This window comes from Pantherophis guttatus, chromosome 1, assembly GCF_059756535.1.
Source record: "Pantherophis guttatus breed Tessera chromosome 1, ASM5975653v1, whole genome shotgun sequence".
In the NCBI taxonomy this organism is placed as follows: Eukaryota; Metazoa; Chordata; class Lepidosauria; order Squamata; family Colubridae; genus Pantherophis; species Pantherophis guttatus.
In genome coordinates, this window is record NC_142063.1 from 47,787,980 (window position 1) to 47,809,013 (window position 21,034).

Genomic DNA, 21,034 nt, shown 5'->3' on the forward strand with positions numbered 1-21,034 from the left:
CCTCCCAATTTACAAGTTGATATAGGGGAAATCCAGAACAAATCTAAAACTGGAAAATGAGAGAAACAGCACTGGAGAATTTTGTTCTATTCAGCACAAATTAAAATCATAGGAATAAAATAAAAACTATATGGCTTATCCTTAAAAGGAAGTACTGGTATTTAGTAAAATATATTTTGGTGACTGTAATTTATTTAGTAGAATACTGCTATAAAACAATACTAAAATCTGGAAGGAATCTTCCAGTATTAATAGTGAAAAAGAGATCATCCAGAGAGGGTGATGGAGACAGGTCTTGAGACTGTTATCTGGGATGAGTTTGATCCTGTGACCCCAGATGACGTGGACAGGATTCTGGGTAGATTGAACGCGACCACATGTTTGTTGGACCCGTGTCCCTCCTGGTTAGTGCTGGCTTCCCGGGAGGTGACGCGAGGCTGGCTCCAGGGGATTATAAATGCTTCGTTGGGTGAGGGTGTCTTCCCCGCCGCCCTGAAAGAGGCGGTGGTAAGGCCTCTCCTCAAGAAGCCTTCCCTGGACCCGGCAGTATTGGCTAACTATTGTCCAGTCTCCAACCTTTGCTTCGTTGCGAAGGTTGTTGAGAGTGTGGTTGCGCGACAGCTACCCCTGTACCTGGATGAAGCGTCGTATCTAGATCCGTTCCAGTCGGGCTTCAGACCTGGGTACAGCACGGAAACGGCATTGGTCGCGTTGGTTGATGATCTCTGGAGGGCTTGGGACAGGGGTTGTTCCTCTGTCCTGGTCCTGTTAGATCTCTCAGCGGCTTTTGATACCATCGACCATGGTATCATGCTGCACCGGCTGGAAGGGTTGGGGGTGGGAGGCACCGTTTTACGGTGGTTCTCCTCCTTTCTCTCTGACCGGTCGCAGTCTGTGTTGACAGGGGGGCAGAGATCGACCCCGAGGCCCCTTATATGTGGGGTGCCGCAGGGATCGGTTCTCTCGCCCCTCCTGTTCAACATTTATGTAAAGCCGCTGGGCGAGATCATCCGTGGTTTCGGGGTGAAGTACCATCTGTACGCTGACGACACTCAGCTGTACATCTCCACCCCGGATCACCCCAACGATGCCCTTGAAGTGATGTCCCAGTGCCTGGAGGCCGTACGATCTGGATGGGGAGAAACGGGCTCAGGCTCAACCCATCCAAGACCGAGTGGCTGTGATTTCTGACGTCCCGATATAGTCAGCTGGTGCCATCGCTGGCTATTGGGGGCGAATCATTGACCCCCACGGAAAGGGCTCGTAACTTGGGCGTCCTCCTGGATTCACGGCTGTCTTTAGAAGAGCACTTGACGGCCGTGACCGGGAGGATTTTTCATCAGGTTCGCCTGATTCGCCAGTTGCGTCCCTTTCTGGATCGGGACTCGTTACGCACAGTCACTCATGCCCTCGTCACCTCTCGTCTGGACTATTGTAATGCTCTCTACATGGGGCTCCCCTTGAGGTGCACCCGGAGGCTCCAACTGGCGCAGAGTGCGGCCGCGCGGGTGGTTATGGGAGCAACATGGAGCTCCCACGTAACACCTCTCCTGCGCGAGCTGCACTGGCTCCCGGTGGTCTTCCGGGTGCGCTTCAAGGTGCTGGTTACCACCTTTAAAGCACTCCATGGCTTAGGACCTGGTTATCTACGGGACCGCCTACTACCACCAACAGCCTCCCACCGACCAGTACGCTCCCACAGAGAAGGGCTCCTCCAGGTGCTGTCGGCCAAACAATGTCGGCTGTCGGCCCCTAGGGGGAGAGCTTTCTCTGTGGGGGCACCGACGATCTGGAATGAGCTCCCCCCAGAGATACGGAGGATCCCGGATCTGCGCACCTTCCGCCGCGAGTTGAAGACGCTTTTATTTCATCAAGCGGGCCTCGCCTAAATCTTCTCCCTTTTAAATGTAAATTTTAAATTTTTAATGTATTTTAAAATTAGGGGTATTTTAAATTATGGGTATTAATTCAGCCAAATTTATTTAATTCATTTTTATTCGATTTTAAATTTTGTATATTTATGTGTTTTATTTCATGGCTGTACACCGCCCTGAGTCCTTCGGGAGTAGGGCGGTATAGAAATTCGATAAATAAATAAATAAATAAATAAATAAATAAATAAATAAATAAATAAAAAGGAACAAGAGAATAAATATACCTACTTTTCTATAGGTAGCAGACAGCAGTCTTCTACTCTCCCTGGAACTTGATCGGGATACCTGTTGAGATGAAATCATCTCCTTCTCACATTTTTCTACCTCTATCTTCAATTTCTCTCTTCGTTGCTGATCTGAAACTTAAGAGAAAAATATTAGCCAAGGTTAAAATACTAGGATTAAAGGGATTTTTTTATTAAAAAAAAAAGGATTGCTATGTTTGTGTAGACAAAGGTAGAAATGGTTTTCAACTGTCATTTTTTTTAGTAACAATAGATATGAGATGATGAGAAACTTGACAATGTTCTGTAATTTGATATACTATCTTATTCATAAATGCATATATAAAAAGGTCTATATTATGATAAATCAACATAATTTTATTCTATTTAATGGCCCAAATACAAAGTAAGACCATCAATTTAAATTTGAATTAAAATTAGTAAATTAGAGATTAGTCACAATGAGAATGCCTGACTGCTTTTCCATATCAGTTTTTCTACTGCTTTTCTATAACGATACAAATAAGATAAGATGATAAGATAAGGTAAGAGAAGTCAACCAACTTTGTATGACTTGGCATCAGAATGTGGTACATATTTCGGAGAAGGCAGAATTTGTTCTGCTTCATTTCCTGTTTTTGTTAATTTACAGTTATTTGCAGCACATTTGTCCAACATTTCTCCAACCTATCCAGATTGTTTTGAATTTTCTTTCTATTTCCTAGGCAATATCCACTCAGTGTTGTAACATCTACGAATTTAATAAACATGATCTGCTCCAGAATTTTCCCAGTTAGCAATGTTAGACTGATCAATCTGTTATTTCCTGGATCTTCCAGTATCACATCTTAAAATAATTTTATTGCCCTTTATTAACCACCGGGGGGGGGGGGGACTACAAAGTAAAATAAATAAGAAAAGAAAAATACATATTAAAATAGATATACATAAAATAAAAAGCTAAGTTCTTAGACAGCAAATTAAATGCTGAGAAAATAATATTGATCTTTCCATAACATCAAGCCTCATTGTTCTTTTCTTGAAGAAAAGTACATTTTCTTTCCTCCAGTCAGCTGGCATTTTAATCAGGATCTCAATAATACAAAGGTTCAGCCAGACTATAATGGATTTCTTTAGTACACTAGGATGCAATTAATCTGCTTGTGAAGATTTAATTTATAGAGGTATTTCCTCAACATGTTTCCTCAATCTCAATCTTTAATTTTGCCTTTCCATCCTAGCTTTCCTATCTTTACAATATAGGTAGTCCTTGAATTACGAATGTAATGGAGCCTGTCCATTCCATTCATAATTCGAGGATTTGTGAGAGTAAATCTCAGACTTGAATGTGATCATTCCCGCCTTTTGCCCATTCATTCGCTAATCAAATGTGTGGCTTGTTAAGTGCACATGAGGTATTTCAGGGTAGGGAAGGCCATGGTGGGGGGTCCTAGTGATGGAACAGGCCACCTGCTTAAGACCACCCAAGGCCTCCCCAACTCACTGAAATACCTCATGTTCCCCACAATTGCTTCCCCCCCTCCACCCAACCTGCTGTGCTTGGTCACTTACCATGCAAAGATCTAATAAACTCTCTTCTCCAGCCTCTCAGCTGCATGTGCCCCTCCGACGCTCCATTTAGTCCTGCATACACCTCGCCTGGCACATTGCAGGCCAAAATGGAGGTCCAGAGGGGTGGGCCTGTCCCTCTGACACTCTGTTTAGGCCTCTGCAGTGTCAGGTGAAGCCTGTGCAGGCCTAAATGGAGCTCCATTTTGTCCGGAAAAATGCCAGCCAAGGCCTGCCATAGCATAGCATAGCATAGCATAGCATAGCATAGCATAGCATAGCATAGCATAGCATAGCATAGCATAGCATACTCTTACTAGACAGAGTTTGAACCATGCTGAATTGAAGTATCACAGTTCAGGATATTGAACTGTGATATTTAAGGCATCTGTCATGGCTTATTGTGTTTATCCACTGATAAACAGCATTCACCAGAAATAATAGACTGCTGCACATTTCATAAAAATTTGAGGATGAGAAGAAGTGAGAGGAAATAATGAATAATGGTATGAAATATAATTTTCATGATATGCTTTTTAAAATTATTAACAAAACAAAGAAAATACTTACATTTTATGCTGTTTAATCTGCTTTTTGGTAATGAACAGTCTATAGCAGCTGAAAATAAATAACACAAACTGAATAAAAAAGTAATTTGTCACAATAGACTGCTTGATATGAGCTATCAATATGTATCTACGAAATGAAACTTCTTATAATTGAAGCTCTTAACAGCTTGTCCATGCTTTTAATATATTCTTATTTTATTAACTACCTACTTATATAGCTATCTACTTTCCTACTGTACTTGTATGCTACTCATTCCTGAGGCTACAGAACGCTAATAAATTGTTTTTTTTAAAAAAAAAAACCTCCAAACCCATATAAATAATCCACACACAATACATTTGCATATTATAAAACTCCTTTTCCTGTGCCAACTCGAAGACAAAAGTTGTTACAAGTTTCCTGAAACTCAGAAAGAATGAAATAAACAAAAGCTCCACTGGGAAAGAGAACAGGGACAGCATTGGTAAAACCCACTTCCAAGGCCCTGTCAGATGTCAATCCTACAAGGAGAGGACCTATAAATAGATAATCAATATAAAATATGATCAGACAATAAATGAATTCCAGAGAAGGAAGTATTTCAAATAATGAGCCATGTAGGACCTTAGAGATGAATTTTTGGGCCTACTGTTTCTAAGACTATGCCATCTTTAGTGCTTGATGGAATCACACTGCCCAAACAGACCCAAAGTGTAATTTGTGGTGCTCCTCAATTCATGACTCTTGCTTGAGGAGAAGTAATAGTCATGGTTAAGAGGGTCTTTGCACAACTCTAGACTGTGCATCAGTTGTGCCCAATCCTGGATGGGGAGGCTTGGCTCACATTCATTCATGCCCTAGTCACCTCCATTCTGTACTACTGTAATCCACTTTGCACGCGGCTGCCCTTCAAGAATTATTTAGAAGTTTCAGCTAGTGCATAATGCAGCCGTGCAGGCAGTTATATGTGCTCCTAAGACCTGTTATATTAAACCACTGCTCTGCGATCTGCATTGATTGCCAGTTTGTTTTCGGGGCCAATGCAAAGTGCTGGTTTCAACCTTTAAAGGCCTTCATGACATGGGACTGGGTTATCTGGGGGACTGCCTGTGTCTAATTATATCAGCCCAGCTCATTAGATCTGGCAGAGAAGGCATGTTGCAGATGCCATCTGCCAGGGATTTACATTTGGCAGATCCTAGTGGGTCTTCTCTGCTATGGCACCTGTCTTATGGCACCTTCTTCCCACCCAGACATAATGCTTTTAATGCATTAAAAAACTTTCTTTTAATGTTCCAGAAATTCTTCAAGACCTGGTTATGCCATCAAGTCTGGGAACCAGAGTAAATTCCTGTGAGATGGGTGAGATGAATGGCTATATAAAGTCTGCGACTCAATCAATCAATAGTATCCTGCAGATATAATAGTGATAGAAGAAAATATTTGTAACTCAGGGTTGAACTATGGGGTCCTTGTTAAGCAATGATTATGGTATGTTACCTAGTGAGTTAATGAAACATCTGTAAGAAAACAACCAAGCTCAGAGAGCACCCAAGGACCCCAGAGACATAATGCTACACTATGGTCAGGAAGGAAAATAGGAAGGAAAACATCCAGAAATGTTAATATGCTGAAATTTGAAAAATATTTTTTTCAATTTTCTGACATATAAAGGACAAAATCTATTTTATTCTGTATTTTTATAGAGGCTAACAATGCAAGACTGCCATGGTATCTTGAATATAGGCTATTATCTGCCTTCAGGTAAAACTTCTGATTTTCATCTAACACTCTGTATATTCCATAATAACATATAATTTTATGACTTTTCTCACCTTAGGAGAGCTTAAACTGGAGAAAACATGTATACTGGAGAAAGTAAAAATAGCATACTGAGCTGTCATCTGGATCAGTAACATGTTAGTTAGACCTATCAACTCTGGGTTTCATCTGAACTAATCTTAGGAACTCAGTCTTAGAAAATATTTAATAGTTTTTAAAATATAATTATGTCCAAAGACCATCTCTGCCAAGCTTTCATTAGTTACTGTAAGGCCCCTAGATCTTTTAGTATTGGTAATAAGGCTTCCTGATCACCTGGCCCAATTTCAAATTAAAACAGTCAGGCCTCTAATGTTAGAGAGGAAGAGATTAACTGCCATCTGGTTACCGGTACTTTCCTGCCAAGACATCAGCATCCATGCAAGCAAAGAGACAGAGAATATAAATCCTATCTTATTTACTGAACACATTCCTTTCCTTAACCACCTCAAGCAGCAGCCATCAGAAGAAGAGATGAGGTACAGGCCTTCTCCACAAGTCTAGTTTGGCCTAACTCCTATCTGTCTTTTCCCAGAACCATCACTTGCAGTTCTATTATAGCATCATTAGGTATCAGGAGTTGGAAATGTCCTGATTTCATGCAGACTTCAGCATAATTTAGCTCTCTGAATGCTTTAGTTCTGCTTGTGAACTGTAACGATGGTGTAAGAGGAAATAATGAACTGAAGTGGAAGCTTAGACAAAAACAGCTATGCCACTGGGGTTTCTAACTCTGCCGTTATCATCTGTAGCCCCCAACTGACTTCCTGTGGATCAATAGTGCCCTGAATGTATTTTCCTCTTAACTCCACTGATCTTTTGCTTACTAATATATTCAACTAAATAAACTTGGGTGCTGACAGAAATGGCTTATTTAAAAGTAGTAAGTAAATGCTACAATTTCCAGGCAAATTTCAGCCTGGAATTATCAAGTATCAATATAATTTAATGAGTGCATAGGGCCATAGGCAAAGTACTTGGTTTATAATGATATTCCACGTCTCTGTAGAACAAAGAAAGCTATTCTGATCAAATTACATATTTGCCTTTTCTTCTTCAATATAGCTCATTTTCCTATCTGACATATCTAATTCAATGTGGAGTATTACCTTGTAAACATAAATTATCTCAAAATATCTTGGATACTTCATCCATTAGAAAAATAAATGTCCTGTTGCACAGAAAAAATGGGATCCCATTTACATATTTGTAATTTAAACTGCTTTTCCAGACATAAAACAACCTCATTAGCAAATACTTGTCTTAAAAAGCTACTTTAAGAAGAATAGTGGGTCAAGGGATGATAATAAAATAGAAAATACAGTATTTTGTTTTGAACCCAAAACAATCCATTACATTGCAAAACATCTATCGAACCATGTTGGGTCACTCATGATTCAATCAAAATATAATCCAGAATGTTTGGGTTGTTCTAATTCAAATAAAACAGATGAGATGATAATGATATTTTAATATAGCAGTTCACTCCAGAAGACTCTGAGTGGCTTGCAAAATATACTATATTAAAACAAGTAGGGTAAGGATGCTCTGTGTAATCTCTCACTCTCTCCTCAGCAGTTGTCAACTTGGCATAACCGCCTGGTCCCTTCTCTTCTCTCAATAAGCCATTGCTGATGCCAAAGAGGGACATAACCTACCAAACTACCCCTACTCCAATAGTCCCTGTGAGAAAGTTTACTCTCATTCGGACAAAAGTAAAAAAGTAAAAAATATGATATCAGATCTGAGTACTATCCAAACAAAGAAAAAATGAAAACTCTTTATGTTTTGCCTAAAAGAGAAATACTTCTAATCCTTTACATAGAATAGGCAAAGGAAACAGATGCAAGACACTGGTTTGCTATAAAGACTACTTAAATCTGATACATAGCTTATTAGGTTTTCTACAATAAAATGTACTTGTTACAGGTTCTTTGACTCTTCTGTGCCATTTTGTTCTTAGCATAGCTCCAAACACCTTAAACATACATATTTCAGTGTGGCCATGGACCATAGAAAATAATTTTATGTATGAAACATTTTATGTATTCTTCGGTCCAGTACCTTGATGCACCCTCTTGTGACAGCCACCAATTTATTCAGTTAACTCTTACAAGGTTAGAACACATATCTACTGACCAGGGGGAAAAGCCTCACTGAACTCAAGGAAATTTAGTTCTGAATAGACCTCTAAGACAAAATATTACTTTTGTCTTATTCTGTAATCTCTTTATTAAAAGAGATGAAAAGACCTCTCTGCGAAATATTAATAAGGATACACCACCACTTCGGAGAATAAATATCTGATCAATGACCCAGGAAGTGGCATATTATGAAATAATCATTTTATATAATTATTATCTGAAACCTTCAAACTTTCATTAGTATTGGGTGGTATACTCCCTATCTTTAGCTTTTATGTCTGTTGAATTTTTAGTGAGAAAATAGCATGTACTCAAGATTCATCAATATTTCTGATTAAATTAGAAATGCAATCATTAGAGTGCTGATAAATAAAGAAATTGGCATTTTTCCAACTTCTAAATGATATCCATTAATCCCAATGTTTTTTTTTTAAATATAGATAAAAGAAATACTGCCTCCACAAAAAGGTGTGGAAATTATAATCATAACCACAACAATAAATTAAACTTGTATGCTACCAACCTCTCAACAATTCAGGAGAAAACACAGAGCTATAAAGTTTTGGACAACAAATCTCACTTTAGTTTAAAAAAAAACATATTGCAAGGGCACACATGATCTGCATCTCTAACTAAGTTTTCTTAAAGAGTATGTCTGTTGCAAATTCTTATTTTCTGATAACAGAATACTTATAATACTTTATCCTTTTGTTGCCTTTATAAAGTATGAAGTAATATACACTGTTGTGTGGCTCAAGCCCATCTGTTATCTTTAGGACCAGGTGGACATTTGAATCTGATCTCTAGGATCCTAATCAGACATTCTTACTACCATACCGTATGAGTATTATAAAAAATGCTTGAAAATAATTCAAGTATGAGTGTTTTTACCTTTGGCTGAAAGTATTTTATTGTAATGAACAGCCATGTGATCCCTGATGAGGTACTGATTACTGAGTCTGCGGGAGGAGGAGTCAATGCAGAAAGCTACCAAAATAAAACATATTTGAGCATTAGGATAAAATGCCAATACTTTTGATCCACAATTGCAGATACAAGGAAAAAATTGAAAATGTAAATAAAGGTGGCATTAAAATGAAATAAATATAACTATAACCTTGTTGCTGGTATCCTTACGATTTATCTTGACTGTGATTTGATTGCTTATTTATGCCCTATGACTATCATTAAGTATTGTACCTTATGATTCTTGATGAATGTATCTTTTCTTTAACGTATACTGAGAGCATATGCACCAAGACAAATTCCTTGTGTGTCCAATCACACTTGGCCAATAAAGAATTCTATTTTATTCTATTCTAAATAGCACAGTATACCTGGATATTGTTGCATACATTTTTTTCTTGGAATGAATAAACTATGAAAAAAAGGAAAATGATGGTGATCTTGTCCAAAGCCCATTCATGAGAAAGCAGTGATGATCTAGCTACAGAACCTACATAATTATTTCAATAATTAAAAATATAGTTAAAGCTTTCAGCCACAAATTGAAATTGTCCAAAGCAATGGTAGTTAAAACATTTAAAGTATTTAAAACATAGAACTGAGATTAAGGTGTACTAAAGGAAACTAAACATACTTAAACTAAACCAATTTATTCTACATACCATCATTTGGTCTAAAATGTTATTAAGTAAAAAGTTAGGTGGAATCATAAAACAAGGATTGTTTACATTGAACCAGAGGAAAAACCTCACCCAGGTCCAGGAGGTGGCAGTTTGTATATGAGGTCCTTCTTTCTCTCACATATGAGAGAATAAGTAGATTAATGAAATCCTTGGCAGAGAATCTTTCTCAAGATTTATATAGCATTCTCTGAGGTGTTTGTTCTATATAAAAGGTGCTTATTTTATAATAGGAATATTTACTTTGTTAAGTCTTATTTAAAATGGCCTGAGAAATGGTTGGAATACTTGATGCCATAGTATTGCTTACAGGTGTAGGTTTTCAAACTGAAAGATCCTGGAAAACCCTCTGCGAAAGCACTACATTTTTAAAAGTTTAAGTTATTACTCCTATTTTTTTTCAACTTAACATAAAAAAAAAATTAGATAGTTTTATGCTCTAAACGTAATGATCTTTCATTAGGCACATCTATTTCTTGCTATGAATTAATTTAGATTAAACAGGGTGCCGTTTCTTCCAGATTCTTTAATTCTTTAGATATGAGTGAGCTTCAGCTGTATTTGCTGGGATCATAGATTCCAAGAGGTCAGAGGACTGCTATCAGCAGGCTTATTCAATGGTCTTGCTCTCTTCGTTTCTTAATACCATCAGAGTTCATAGCCTGTGCTAAGATAGCAATTCCAACAACTAAATAAATCATATATTAAATAAATAAGCAGACTAAAATCAACCCTCACACAGGACTGAGAATTCTTCTGTTACTGAGCCATGAACAAGATGAGCGCTAATCACAGAGCCATTTCAGCAATGCTTCTGCCAGGAAAAGTTTATGTCTTAATAGTCAGTGGAGCAGCATGTATCCATGCATATGAAATTAGCATGAGACCCTCAAAACAGCTACTCCAAGAATAGACCCATTATGAAGTCAATGTGATCACTCTGAGGTAAAGAGGCTTAAGGACTTCAGCTTGAAGGTTCTGACAATTTCATGCCAATGAAGACAGAAAGCACTTGACTGGGGCAAGTGGTGAGAGAATTTACTTAATTTTTCATACAATAAATATGGCAATTTTAATTCACCATGTTTTGAAAACAGAAGCTAAATAAAGAACTATGATAATGCTTAATGCACATTTTTTGAATTATTACATTACATGGTTTCAAAAATATTTAGTTATGCTTCTTTAATAGTTTTCTCGAGACTGAAAGTTGTATTATTTATTGCTAAAAACAAGATCAAGATGGCTAAATATCTTTCTTAAATAACACTATTAGGTTTAGATTTAATTTCTTGGTTAAAGCATAACTGATTATATTATTACGTTCTGTCAAACGAATGCTTAAATAAAAGACTTGTAGCAGTCTACATCTAGTGTGGTTTCCAAATAAATTCACATCACATAAATTACTTACCATTACTTTTTGTACTTAAATGTCCTTTGAATGGGCTTGCTAGTCCATACCTAGGAATGGTCAGATAGTCAATTACTGAAATAAAAAAAGAGAAAAAACCAACTGTAGATTGTTGTGATTGCCTACTGTTAAAAATCTGGAGTTGTAGGAATTTTTTTTTTAAAAAAACCCTTCTTCAATATTTTGCTATCAAGAAAGTAGATTCATTAATGGAGAATGCTGTGCTTTCATAGGCTTAAGTAGCAGATGGTACTTAAGTTTAGATTGCGATGAAAGCAAATGGCATAATTTTTTCTTTTTTTTATAGACTGCTTACTGTATTTACTATAACTTTAACAACTTTATTATGGTGGAAAACAACATAGAAGCAAACCAATGCAGTCTTTGCAAAAGTTTTTTTCAGCAACAAATCTTTAAAGTTTAACACTAAAATTCACAGAAAATGTAATAGCTCAGCAATTAAAGAAACATTATTTTGAGAGTGGCCTAAGATCAGAATAATGTTTGTTAGTTTGTCAATAGTTAAACCAGCCCTGTGTGATAACTAGAATATACTGACAAAAGAGCAGAACAAAAGCTATATAAAAATGAATCTATTCAGCTCTTGAAAATTTTATTAGGAAGAAGGACAAAATGGGACTTACAATAAAAGAATACCATTGTATCTTTTCTTACTTCTCATATACTCCTGGCTGAACTGCTTGGGAAGAGCTCCCTTTGTTTAAATGCTATAAAAGAACTTCTTGGGATGTTTGCACAATTGAAGTTCCTGTTTCTCAGTAACTCTAATTGAGTTTTATTTTAGATGTCACTCATTAGTTTACTTTGCTAAGAGTGATGCAAAAAGCTATGAAGACTGTAAGTAGTCCTTACCAAATACCTCATTTTATGACTATTCAAAGTTATGATAGTGTAAAAACAAACCCAAAGCTTTGCGACCAAACTTCCTGTTTATGATCATTGTAACACCTTGCAGCCATTTGATTGCAACTGGCACATATTTATTACTGTTGCAAAGTCTTGTGGTCATGCCATTTGCGGGATTCACAACTGGCTTCCCAGAAGCAGAATTAATGAAGATAGAAGTAAAATCACAAATCAAGGTCATGTGATAACTCACAACAACAGAATGGAGTGTGATGGTATAACTCCATCTCAGTCACATGATTTTCTGTGCTTGGCAACAGGTCCCAATTGTGGTTGCTAAGCAAGAACTACCTATTTTTTTATTCTCTGGGCAGAAAGTTCTACTGCTATAGATTTGCACCTGGATAATATCACTAGTAAAAACTTTTCTCAGAAAGAATGGCTTTTTCATTAATATTTTTAAAGTAGTATTTCCTCAATCTGTGTTACACTTGCTTAGTAGGAAAGACAGACCATTATGGAGATCTTCCACCTTTTATTTTATTTATTTATTTATTTATTTAAAACGTTTATATGATCGCCCATCTTTCAGACAATTCTGGGCAGCTTCCAATAAAATGGAATGTAAGTACATCCTATTTTGCATGAGAAAGCTAAAATAGTACAGAAAGATTCTTTCATTCTACAAAGACTTTTAATATGTCTTTAGGAAATTAAAACATCCATTAGGCAGTAGTCATTTATCTTTCAGGATATGTTTTACAGATACTCTGGTACCAAGAAATTATTTCTACCTAAAGATGAACAAGACTACAAATGCAGGGATAGGATAGTATGTTCTTGATTCAACAGACTTCAGACACAATGGACAATTTTTTAATATGAATTTCATCTCCTGTTTCATGGATTAATGTCAGGAGCTGACCATTAAAATGTATCTACTAAATTAAAATGTTACTGCAAAAACCTTTTTACATCAACTGCATAATTATACAAATGACACAAAGTGATGTAAATGAAATACATTTAGACGTAACACCACAACTCAGATTTCATGGACATCACTCTTGAATGATCATTAAATCAAGGTTTTAATGCAATAGTATAAAATTCAGAAATATAAAAATTATGGTCCACCATCATCCTTTTATTATCTCACTCATGTCTTATTTTCTTCTGGACTGGAGTAATGTGTGTTACATAAAGCTGCCTCCAAAAATGATCAGGAAGTTGCAATTGGTCCAGAATGTAGTAGCACAGGTAGATATGGATGCATCTTGTTATGCCCATGTTGCACCACAAGCTGCACTGGCTTTCAATAAAACTTCTCTACGTGATTCAATTTAATCTCCTTTAAAGTCCTACATGGCATAGGAACAGGCTACTTGAGGGGCCATCTTCTCTCAAGAATATCTGCCCAGTCTACCTGTTCTGGATTCCTTCTTCTAAATCTTGTCATCTTATGATGCCTAGAAAGTGTGCTTTTTCTGTGGTTACCTGATTTCTGCAACAATCTCTTCCTTACCAAAATATAACAAGCCCCAAGTCATCTTGCCCTTAAGAATGTCCTTGAACCGGGTCCTGGGAATTAAGAGCCAATTGAGTGCAAGATCCCTTTTGGTAGTTCTGTATATCTTTATCTATCTATCTATCTATCTATCTATCTATCTATCTATCTATCTATCTATCTATCAACCTACCTACCTACCTATCTACCTACCTACCTATAATGTGTATACACACACACATTACACAACTCACTTAACTACCTTGCGGCTTAGCAATTGAAATTTTTGAGCTCAATTGTGGTTGTAAATTGACTGACATTTTTGATAGTTGTAGTGTCCCAGGGTCATATGATCACCTTTTGCAACCTTCTGACAAGCAAGGTCAAGGGGGAAGCCAGATTCACTTAACAATCGTGTTATTAATTTAAAAATTGCAGTCAGTCACTTAATGACTATGGCAAGAAAGGCTGTAAAATAGGGCAAAACTCACTTAACAAGTGTCTCGCTTAGCCACAGAAACTTTGAGCTCAACTGTGTCAAAGACTATCTGTATCTCATCTTTCCTCAGTTGATCTGCAGCAAGCAATGCAAAAGATGGAGGGACTGTTGTCCAGTGACAACAGCGCACGGGTCTTTAAAATCCCTGCTTGCTGGTGCCAAGTTCTTTCCATTAGTAGTGGATTAGCAAGAAAGAAAAAATGTCTGATTTAGGAGAGGGAATCCCCCCCCCCCAATGCTCTAGCAATTTTTCTGTTGCTCCGCTCTGGGATGTTTTGAAGTATTTATAGCAGGATTACCCAATTCTATAAGAGTTTTGTTCTCTATGCCATCTCTATGGTAAACTCGCAAGATTCGTTTTTCTCACGATGCACATGTACACATCCGAACTATACTGCTGTTTCTCTGTGCCATATAATATGTGGGTATATTCTTTTTCTTTCTTTCTTTCTTTCTTTCTTTCTTTCTTTCTTTCTTTCTTTCTCTTTCTTCTCTTTCTTTCTTTCTTTCTTTCTTTCATAGTTTTGTCATGTTTATGTAGTGTATATTGGAGGTGGAGACCCTTTGAGAGCTGTATGCCAAAAAAATTCATTTTAATGTATGGCGATTAGTGTATATTCAAAGTGACAATAAAGCTTTTATTACATTCTATTATTCTAATAATTCTTAATTCCATTCCATTCCATTCCATTCCAGTGGTGACCCTTTGAGAGCTGTATGCCACGAAATTTCATTTTAATGTATGCCCTTTAGTGGACATTTAAAGTGACAATAAAGTTATTTCTAAGTCTTAAGTCAGTTGCTGCTACTGTGGAGATGACCAGGCCGGGAAATCTCTATGCTCCTCGTCCCTTCCCTGCTGGGGTTATCCGGAGCAGGCCAAGCACGTTCGGGAAAGCTTTTGCAACCCCGCTTTCCCCTCCCGCCCTCCCAGGAACCTGGACCGGCCCATTCTGGAACGGCTGCAGTGCATGCTGGGTCACCGAACCTCCCCAGCCGACTCGAGGAGAACACGCGCTCCCGGAGAAGCATTTGCTCCCACGGGATGCCAGAATCTGGATGTTAGTCGCCACCCGCCCACAGACCAAGAGCCCTACCTACCCCGACTGCAACGAGCGGGGAGCTCTAAAACAAGAAGCCGCCAGGCAGCGATGCCAATCGGGACCTAAAAAGTGAACCTTCGGGCGCCCTCCTCCCCGGCGCTTCGGGAGCAGATCCCAACCCCGCTCGATCCCTGCGCGCTACCTGGGCTGCTCCGCCAGCTCCTGCGCTCGCCGCTTTCGTCCATCTTGACTCCCATGTTCCCGGCCTAGAGCCGGCTCCTCGCCCCTAGGGCCGGCCCCGGGAGACCCGGCGCCTCTCGGCTGTTTCCGTCTCCCTCCTCCCTCTCTGCGCAGGCAAAAGCAAAGCAAAGCAAGAGGCGGGCCTTAGCCGGCGGCGGGGTTGCTATAGCCACCGTCGCTCGCTTCGCAGCCAGGCGGTCTTCAGGATCAGGAAAGGCGGAGAAAGGGCGGGGAAGATGGGTGGAAAAACCGACCTACTCCCGGGGCACATGGTCTCTGGGAGAAGCCCTCAAATCTTTCTCGCCCCGCGTGGCGTGACGACCTGGCCCGATAGAGAGCAGCCGAATTTCCCTTCCTTAATAGTCAGCAGCAGCGACAGAGGTCGGATTTGCGGTGTCTGGAGGACACCGGGTTGGAAGAAGCTGTCAAAAAAGAAGGAAGGTTAAAGAAAGGGAAGTGAGAAAAAGGATGAAAAGCTGCTGCTTCGACTTATTGTCTTATCCTATACTCGGGAATAAAGCCTTATGTCCTCCAATTACTATTACTATGAGTCTTCTCATCGTTCCTATCACCCATCTCCTCCCACTAATGACTACATGACTATAACTTTGTTGCTTGTATCCTTATGATTTATATTGATATTGTTTCCGAGTATGATTTGATTGCTTATTTGTACCCTATGACTATCATTAAGTGTTGTACCTTTTGATTCTTGACAAATGTATCTTGTCTTTTTATGTACACTGAGAGCATATTCCTTGTGTGTCCTCACACTTGGCCAATAAAGAATTCTATTCTATTCTATTCTATTCTATTCTATTCTATTCTATTCTATTCTATTCTATTCTATTCTATTCTATTTCTATTTCTATTTCTATTTCTATTTCTATTTCTATTTCTGTTCTAATGGGTCATTTCTAAAATGGTTGTCTTAAATGTTGAGCATCATGTGTATAAAACCCCACTGAGCATAAGCAAGTTAATCTCGCAACAGTGCACGGGGCAAGCCAACTAATGGTGCTAATCAACCAAAGTCACAAAGCCGAGCTTGTTAATTTATGACTAATGCTTGCTCAGGAAGAGGCAGTTTATAGTTTTTTTTAAAAAAAAGCTGGACAGTATTTGTAAGGGCTATGCCTGCTGGATGAAAGGCATGAGGACAAAAAGGACACGTGTCTATGTGCACTTGTCTGGTGCAAGAGTCATTGGCTATAGTTGACATCGCTTTTAAGAAAACTTGCTTCAAATTGTACAAGAAAGCAGTGTTGTCTGATGCTGACGCAGATCACATTTGAATTCACATCACAGGTAAATCAAATCCAAAATCCTTTTCTGCACGATAAAAAATGAAAGTGTATACAGTGCAGTTTTGGATCTTAGACATCCCAATTTACTTGGAGCACTATTATGAAAGGACAGAAAGAGGTAGGATAATAAGATGTCAGTAAATTTTTTTTAATTTGCTAAGAAGTCTACTCCCTCATATTCCATTCATTTCAGTACATTCATGGTGGGGTGGGAGGAGAGTTAGTTTTGATTGTGTTTCCAGCTACTATTGCTTAACACATTTTGGTAATATGGGAGACAGTATAGCAATGCCTGTTTGTACATGAACAGGCATTGCTATAGTGCATGTAATGTGGAAATGGAATGTAAGAGAAGTTTGTCCCAAATTAAATTAGGAATTCCAGCTTCAATGAATTTTAGCTTCAATGAAGTCTCTTTAAATGAACATTTTATTTGTAGGTGCAATTGTTTTCATCCCTGAAAGATCATAAGGTGCCTCTATTGTATTCATACAGTGACAAAGCAGGAATGTTAACAATTTTATATTATTTTTCTGCTTATATGAATGCTCCAGATACAGTGTAGCTTATAATAATAAAACAATGTAAAATATTAAATAAAACTTAAAATCTATTAAAATCCATATAATTAAAATATAAGTGTTAAAAACCTGGTAGAAAAATATATGTTGTGAAGCTCATGATCTGTAAAGTTGAAATCTTAATGGAGCTCATCATTTATTTGCTTTGTTCATTCTATCCCTTTCTTCCATCATGGAACTCAAAGTAATTTTCAGAGAATCTCCTTTAGAAACACTGAGTATCATTGTATTATATGCTTTTAGATCATGCCTTCTTAAAATAATAGCATTGCCCAGCTCCATCCTGTTGTAGAAACTTAATTGGATGACTTTAGGCCAGTGATAACGAATCAGCCCAAGATTCTTCCTAGGGTTATTGGGGAGAAAAATTGGAAAGCTATTTCATGTATATCACTCGTTGCTTCCGAAGGAAAGGCAAATTAGTAATCAGATAAATAAATTCCAAATATGGTGGGTAGTAGAAAGAATTCTTCCCATTGATCTCAGTAAGGCAGCAAATACTCTTATCTTGACACGGTGTAAAGTTTGATTTTCATCATAGATGTATCATGGGTGAGGAAGTTCTAGATGGCATGCATTTAAACTGTATGTAACCCTCACCATGTCCCCTCCCTATTTTTATCAATTCCCACTGGCAAAGTGAAGTTGGAGTTTTGTTGGAATAGTTTCATAACAATCAGGGAATCTTCAGGTTAGGATTCCTCTGCTGAGTAGCAGTTATGTCAACATTTGGCCTGAACAGCTACTTTGCATATAATGTAGAGGTAAAATAAATGAAGAATTCTATAGAATTCAGGTGGTTTTATTGGTTCTATAATTCTTATAATGGCTTTGTCTTACTGTTATTTTAATTTACTAAGAGCAAGTTCCAGAAATGTCAGAAAGTGATATGGTTGATTGACATTCCACAAATGAACAGAGGCCTAGTTTCAATCACACAGTGCATTTTTTAAAAGTCCCTGACTATTCCCTCGTTACTGGGCAACATATCTCTATTACCTCAGGAATGTACTAAGTTCTACTTCTTCCTTTCTGTCAATAGCCACTATTCATTAGAATTTCTCTTGTTCCAGAATTCTGGCCCACTCACACTTAACGCAGAATGACAGCAGCTTGAATAGCAGCTTCTTTAACTCCTTTCACTTATTTGACTCCTTTCAAAGTCAATGAATGCATGTATGGAATGGTTTTTAGATTAATCTTAGTTTACTTACGGAAGAAACGGAAAATTGAATATGTTATCCATGTTATTTGCTCAAAAGCAAGCTAATGAATTCATTATCTTACCTTGACTATTATACTGATATCTTTATTTTACAATAAATCATAACTGTATACTCTATTAATCTGCATTCCTACAAATAATACACAAAATCAAGGAAGCAAATTATTTACCACAAAATTGACTTAACTTTTCTAATATCTGGAGATAATTATAAATTATTTGGAAGAATCTATCTGATGTCCCAGAATCTGGAAGCTGAGTTAAAATGGCAGTAATTTATTATAGATCTCAGTGAGTGGAATGTAAAAACCTCTATTTGCCTCTGGATTTCCCATTGAAGTAGATCATTTTTCCATTTTCTTTTGCTAATTCCTATAAGCATATTAGAGTGGGGTTAAGGACATGAGAAATTTCTGTTATACTTTATTTCTATTTGAAATGCCAGGCATTAAATAACACCAGTGCTAATTAGCAGCATTATGAGACCCAATCAAGAAGCTGTGAGTTTGATTTTAGTTATCCAAGCCAAAAATTCTGAGTTTATGTCTTGTGCAATATGACTCCAGCCTTATGTTCCATATGCAAAAGCTTGTTTTTTAATTAACCATTAAGAAAATGTATGTCCCTAAAGAATGATTGCATGTTTTGAATGTTTCAAATCACAAAGTAATCGTCTGGATTTAAAAAAAAAATATAGGCCTTTGTGGCAGTACAAAATCAATAAATTTATGGTGTGATTCATTTGAATTCCCTTGAATTTAAGAATACATTCCTCTGATTTCTCATTGCAAGTGAACACAGTCTTAATTATAGCATGTTTTGATAAATCTAGATCTAAGCATTCTTCTCCAAAGATAAGGGGGGAACCTGTAAATACCAAGGTCAAAATGTATATGTACATACATTTTGTGATATTGTAGGTATTTTGGACATAGAAAAAGCAAAGGCTTGCTGAACCAGAGAGATTCCATGTTGGAATGGAATGTAACCTTTGTAGGCACGTAGTATTTTTATTTATTTATATTTCATATCTTTTAACCACCTATCTCCCTCAGAGAAGGGCTCAGTTGGTTGTCAGCCAGTCTGAATGCAAAAGAACAGAATTCCCATGGGCAAGAGTTTAGGCAACAACAGAAGTTCTGGTAACAGAGCAGTTCTCAACGAACAGAGTAGGTTAGAAGTTGTTCCTAAATAGTGTCCATGCTGATGAATCCAATCAAAGCTGGGAACACTCTTAGGGTTCAAGACATGCTGAATACCATTGTTCTGCTCCAGTGGTGAAATGTAAAATTCGTTACTACCAGTTCTGTGGGTGTGGCTTGGTGGTGGTGGGGTAATGTGACTGGGTGGGCGTGGCCAGGTTTTTGTTTTTTTTTTACTTTTAAAACCATTTTTTCTACAACCTCTTCAGCCGAAGAAGTTGTAAAAAAATGCTTTTAAAAGGCTCTGACGATCAGGCAACTCAGCTGGGATCGTCAGAGGCTTTTAAAAGTAAAAAAAGTCTGACGATTAGGCAACTCAGCTGGGATCGTCAGAGGCTTTTAAAAGCATTTTTTCTACAACCTCTTCAGCCGAAGAGGTTGTAGAAAAAATGCTTTTAAAAGCCTCTTGATCCCAGCTGAGCCGCGCGATCATCAGAGCCTTTTTTTTTTACTTTTAAAAGTATTTTTTTGGCCAAAGAGGTTGTAGAAAAATTGCTTTTAAAAATAATTTTAAAAAAGCCTCTGATGATTGTGCGGCTCAGCTGGGCATGGGGGGGGGGGCAGGGATTTTTGCTACCAGTTCTCCGAACCACCCGCCACCATCGCTACCAGATCGGGTGATCCGGTCCGAACCGGGAGCATTTCACCCCTGCTCTGCTCGCTGTTGCACATGGCAGTCTCTGGGGCTGGGCAATCTTTCCAGCTCCAATTCCTTATCCTTTGAGAGTAGAGGCAACTGCTGTAGGTGGATCAGCCAGGTGGATCAACCTCAAGTTCTCAAAGTTTCGTTAGGCTGAGATCCAACGAGCTCTCCTAGAGCAGATCCCCTGTCTCAGGCTCATCTGAACGAGAGCAGGCCATGACCATTTGTTAGTCTGAAAAGGTGCTATCAGAATTCTTCTGATTTTTTTGCCAGACTAACAGGTCTCATAACAAAATAGCTAAGCTATGATTAACTATAGACTGTTGTTTTCTGTAGTGAATGTGTCCACTGGAGAAAAAGGAGCAGAGAAAAGAGGGAAAGCCCTTCCCCAAACCAATGCTGTGCATTGTTGTGATTCTATACCCCTTTGACTTAAAAGTCTGGTTTATAGGATATCCTTTGCTACAAACTCAAATAGGACTTGGAGAAAAAGATCTTTTAAGGTACAATCTGAATGTAAATGCATTATATTGTTTTTTCTGAAATATCACACAAGCAGACTTTAGGAGAAGCTATGTTATTAGGGACGCGGTGGCTCAATGGCTAAGACGCTGACTTT

General features: G+C 38.0%; 1 protein-coding gene across 8 annotated transcripts in view; it reads right to left on the reverse strand.

The window, feature by feature from the left end:
* Window positions 1-15,666, reverse strand: part of SPATA7 (spermatogenesis associated 7) — a 40,251-nt gene extending 24,585 nt beyond the window's left edge. For 2 of the 8 annotated variants that reach the window (XM_034418281.3, XM_034418279.3), the window contains exons 1-5: window positions 15,420-15,666; window positions 11,302-11,376; window positions 9,133-9,228; window positions 4,298-4,345; window positions 2,163-2,296 (exon numbers count right to left, since the gene is read on the reverse strand). In XM_034418281.3, the coding sequence (XP_034274172.2) occupies window positions 2,163-2,296; window positions 4,298-4,345; window positions 9,133-9,228; window positions 11,302-11,376; window positions 15,420-15,474 (408 nt within the window). In that variant the 5' untranslated portion in view covers window positions 15,475-15,666. Of the gene's footprint in view, window positions 1-2,162; window positions 2,297-4,297; window positions 4,346-6,111; window positions 7,048-9,132; window positions 9,229-10,625; window positions 10,816-11,301; window positions 11,377-15,419 lie in introns of those variants that run through there. The other 6 variants (XM_087873149.1, XM_087873142.1, XM_034418280.3 and 3 more) reach the window with 5 other exon arrangements.
* Between the last annotated feature and the right edge of the window lie 5,368 nt (window positions 15,667-21,034).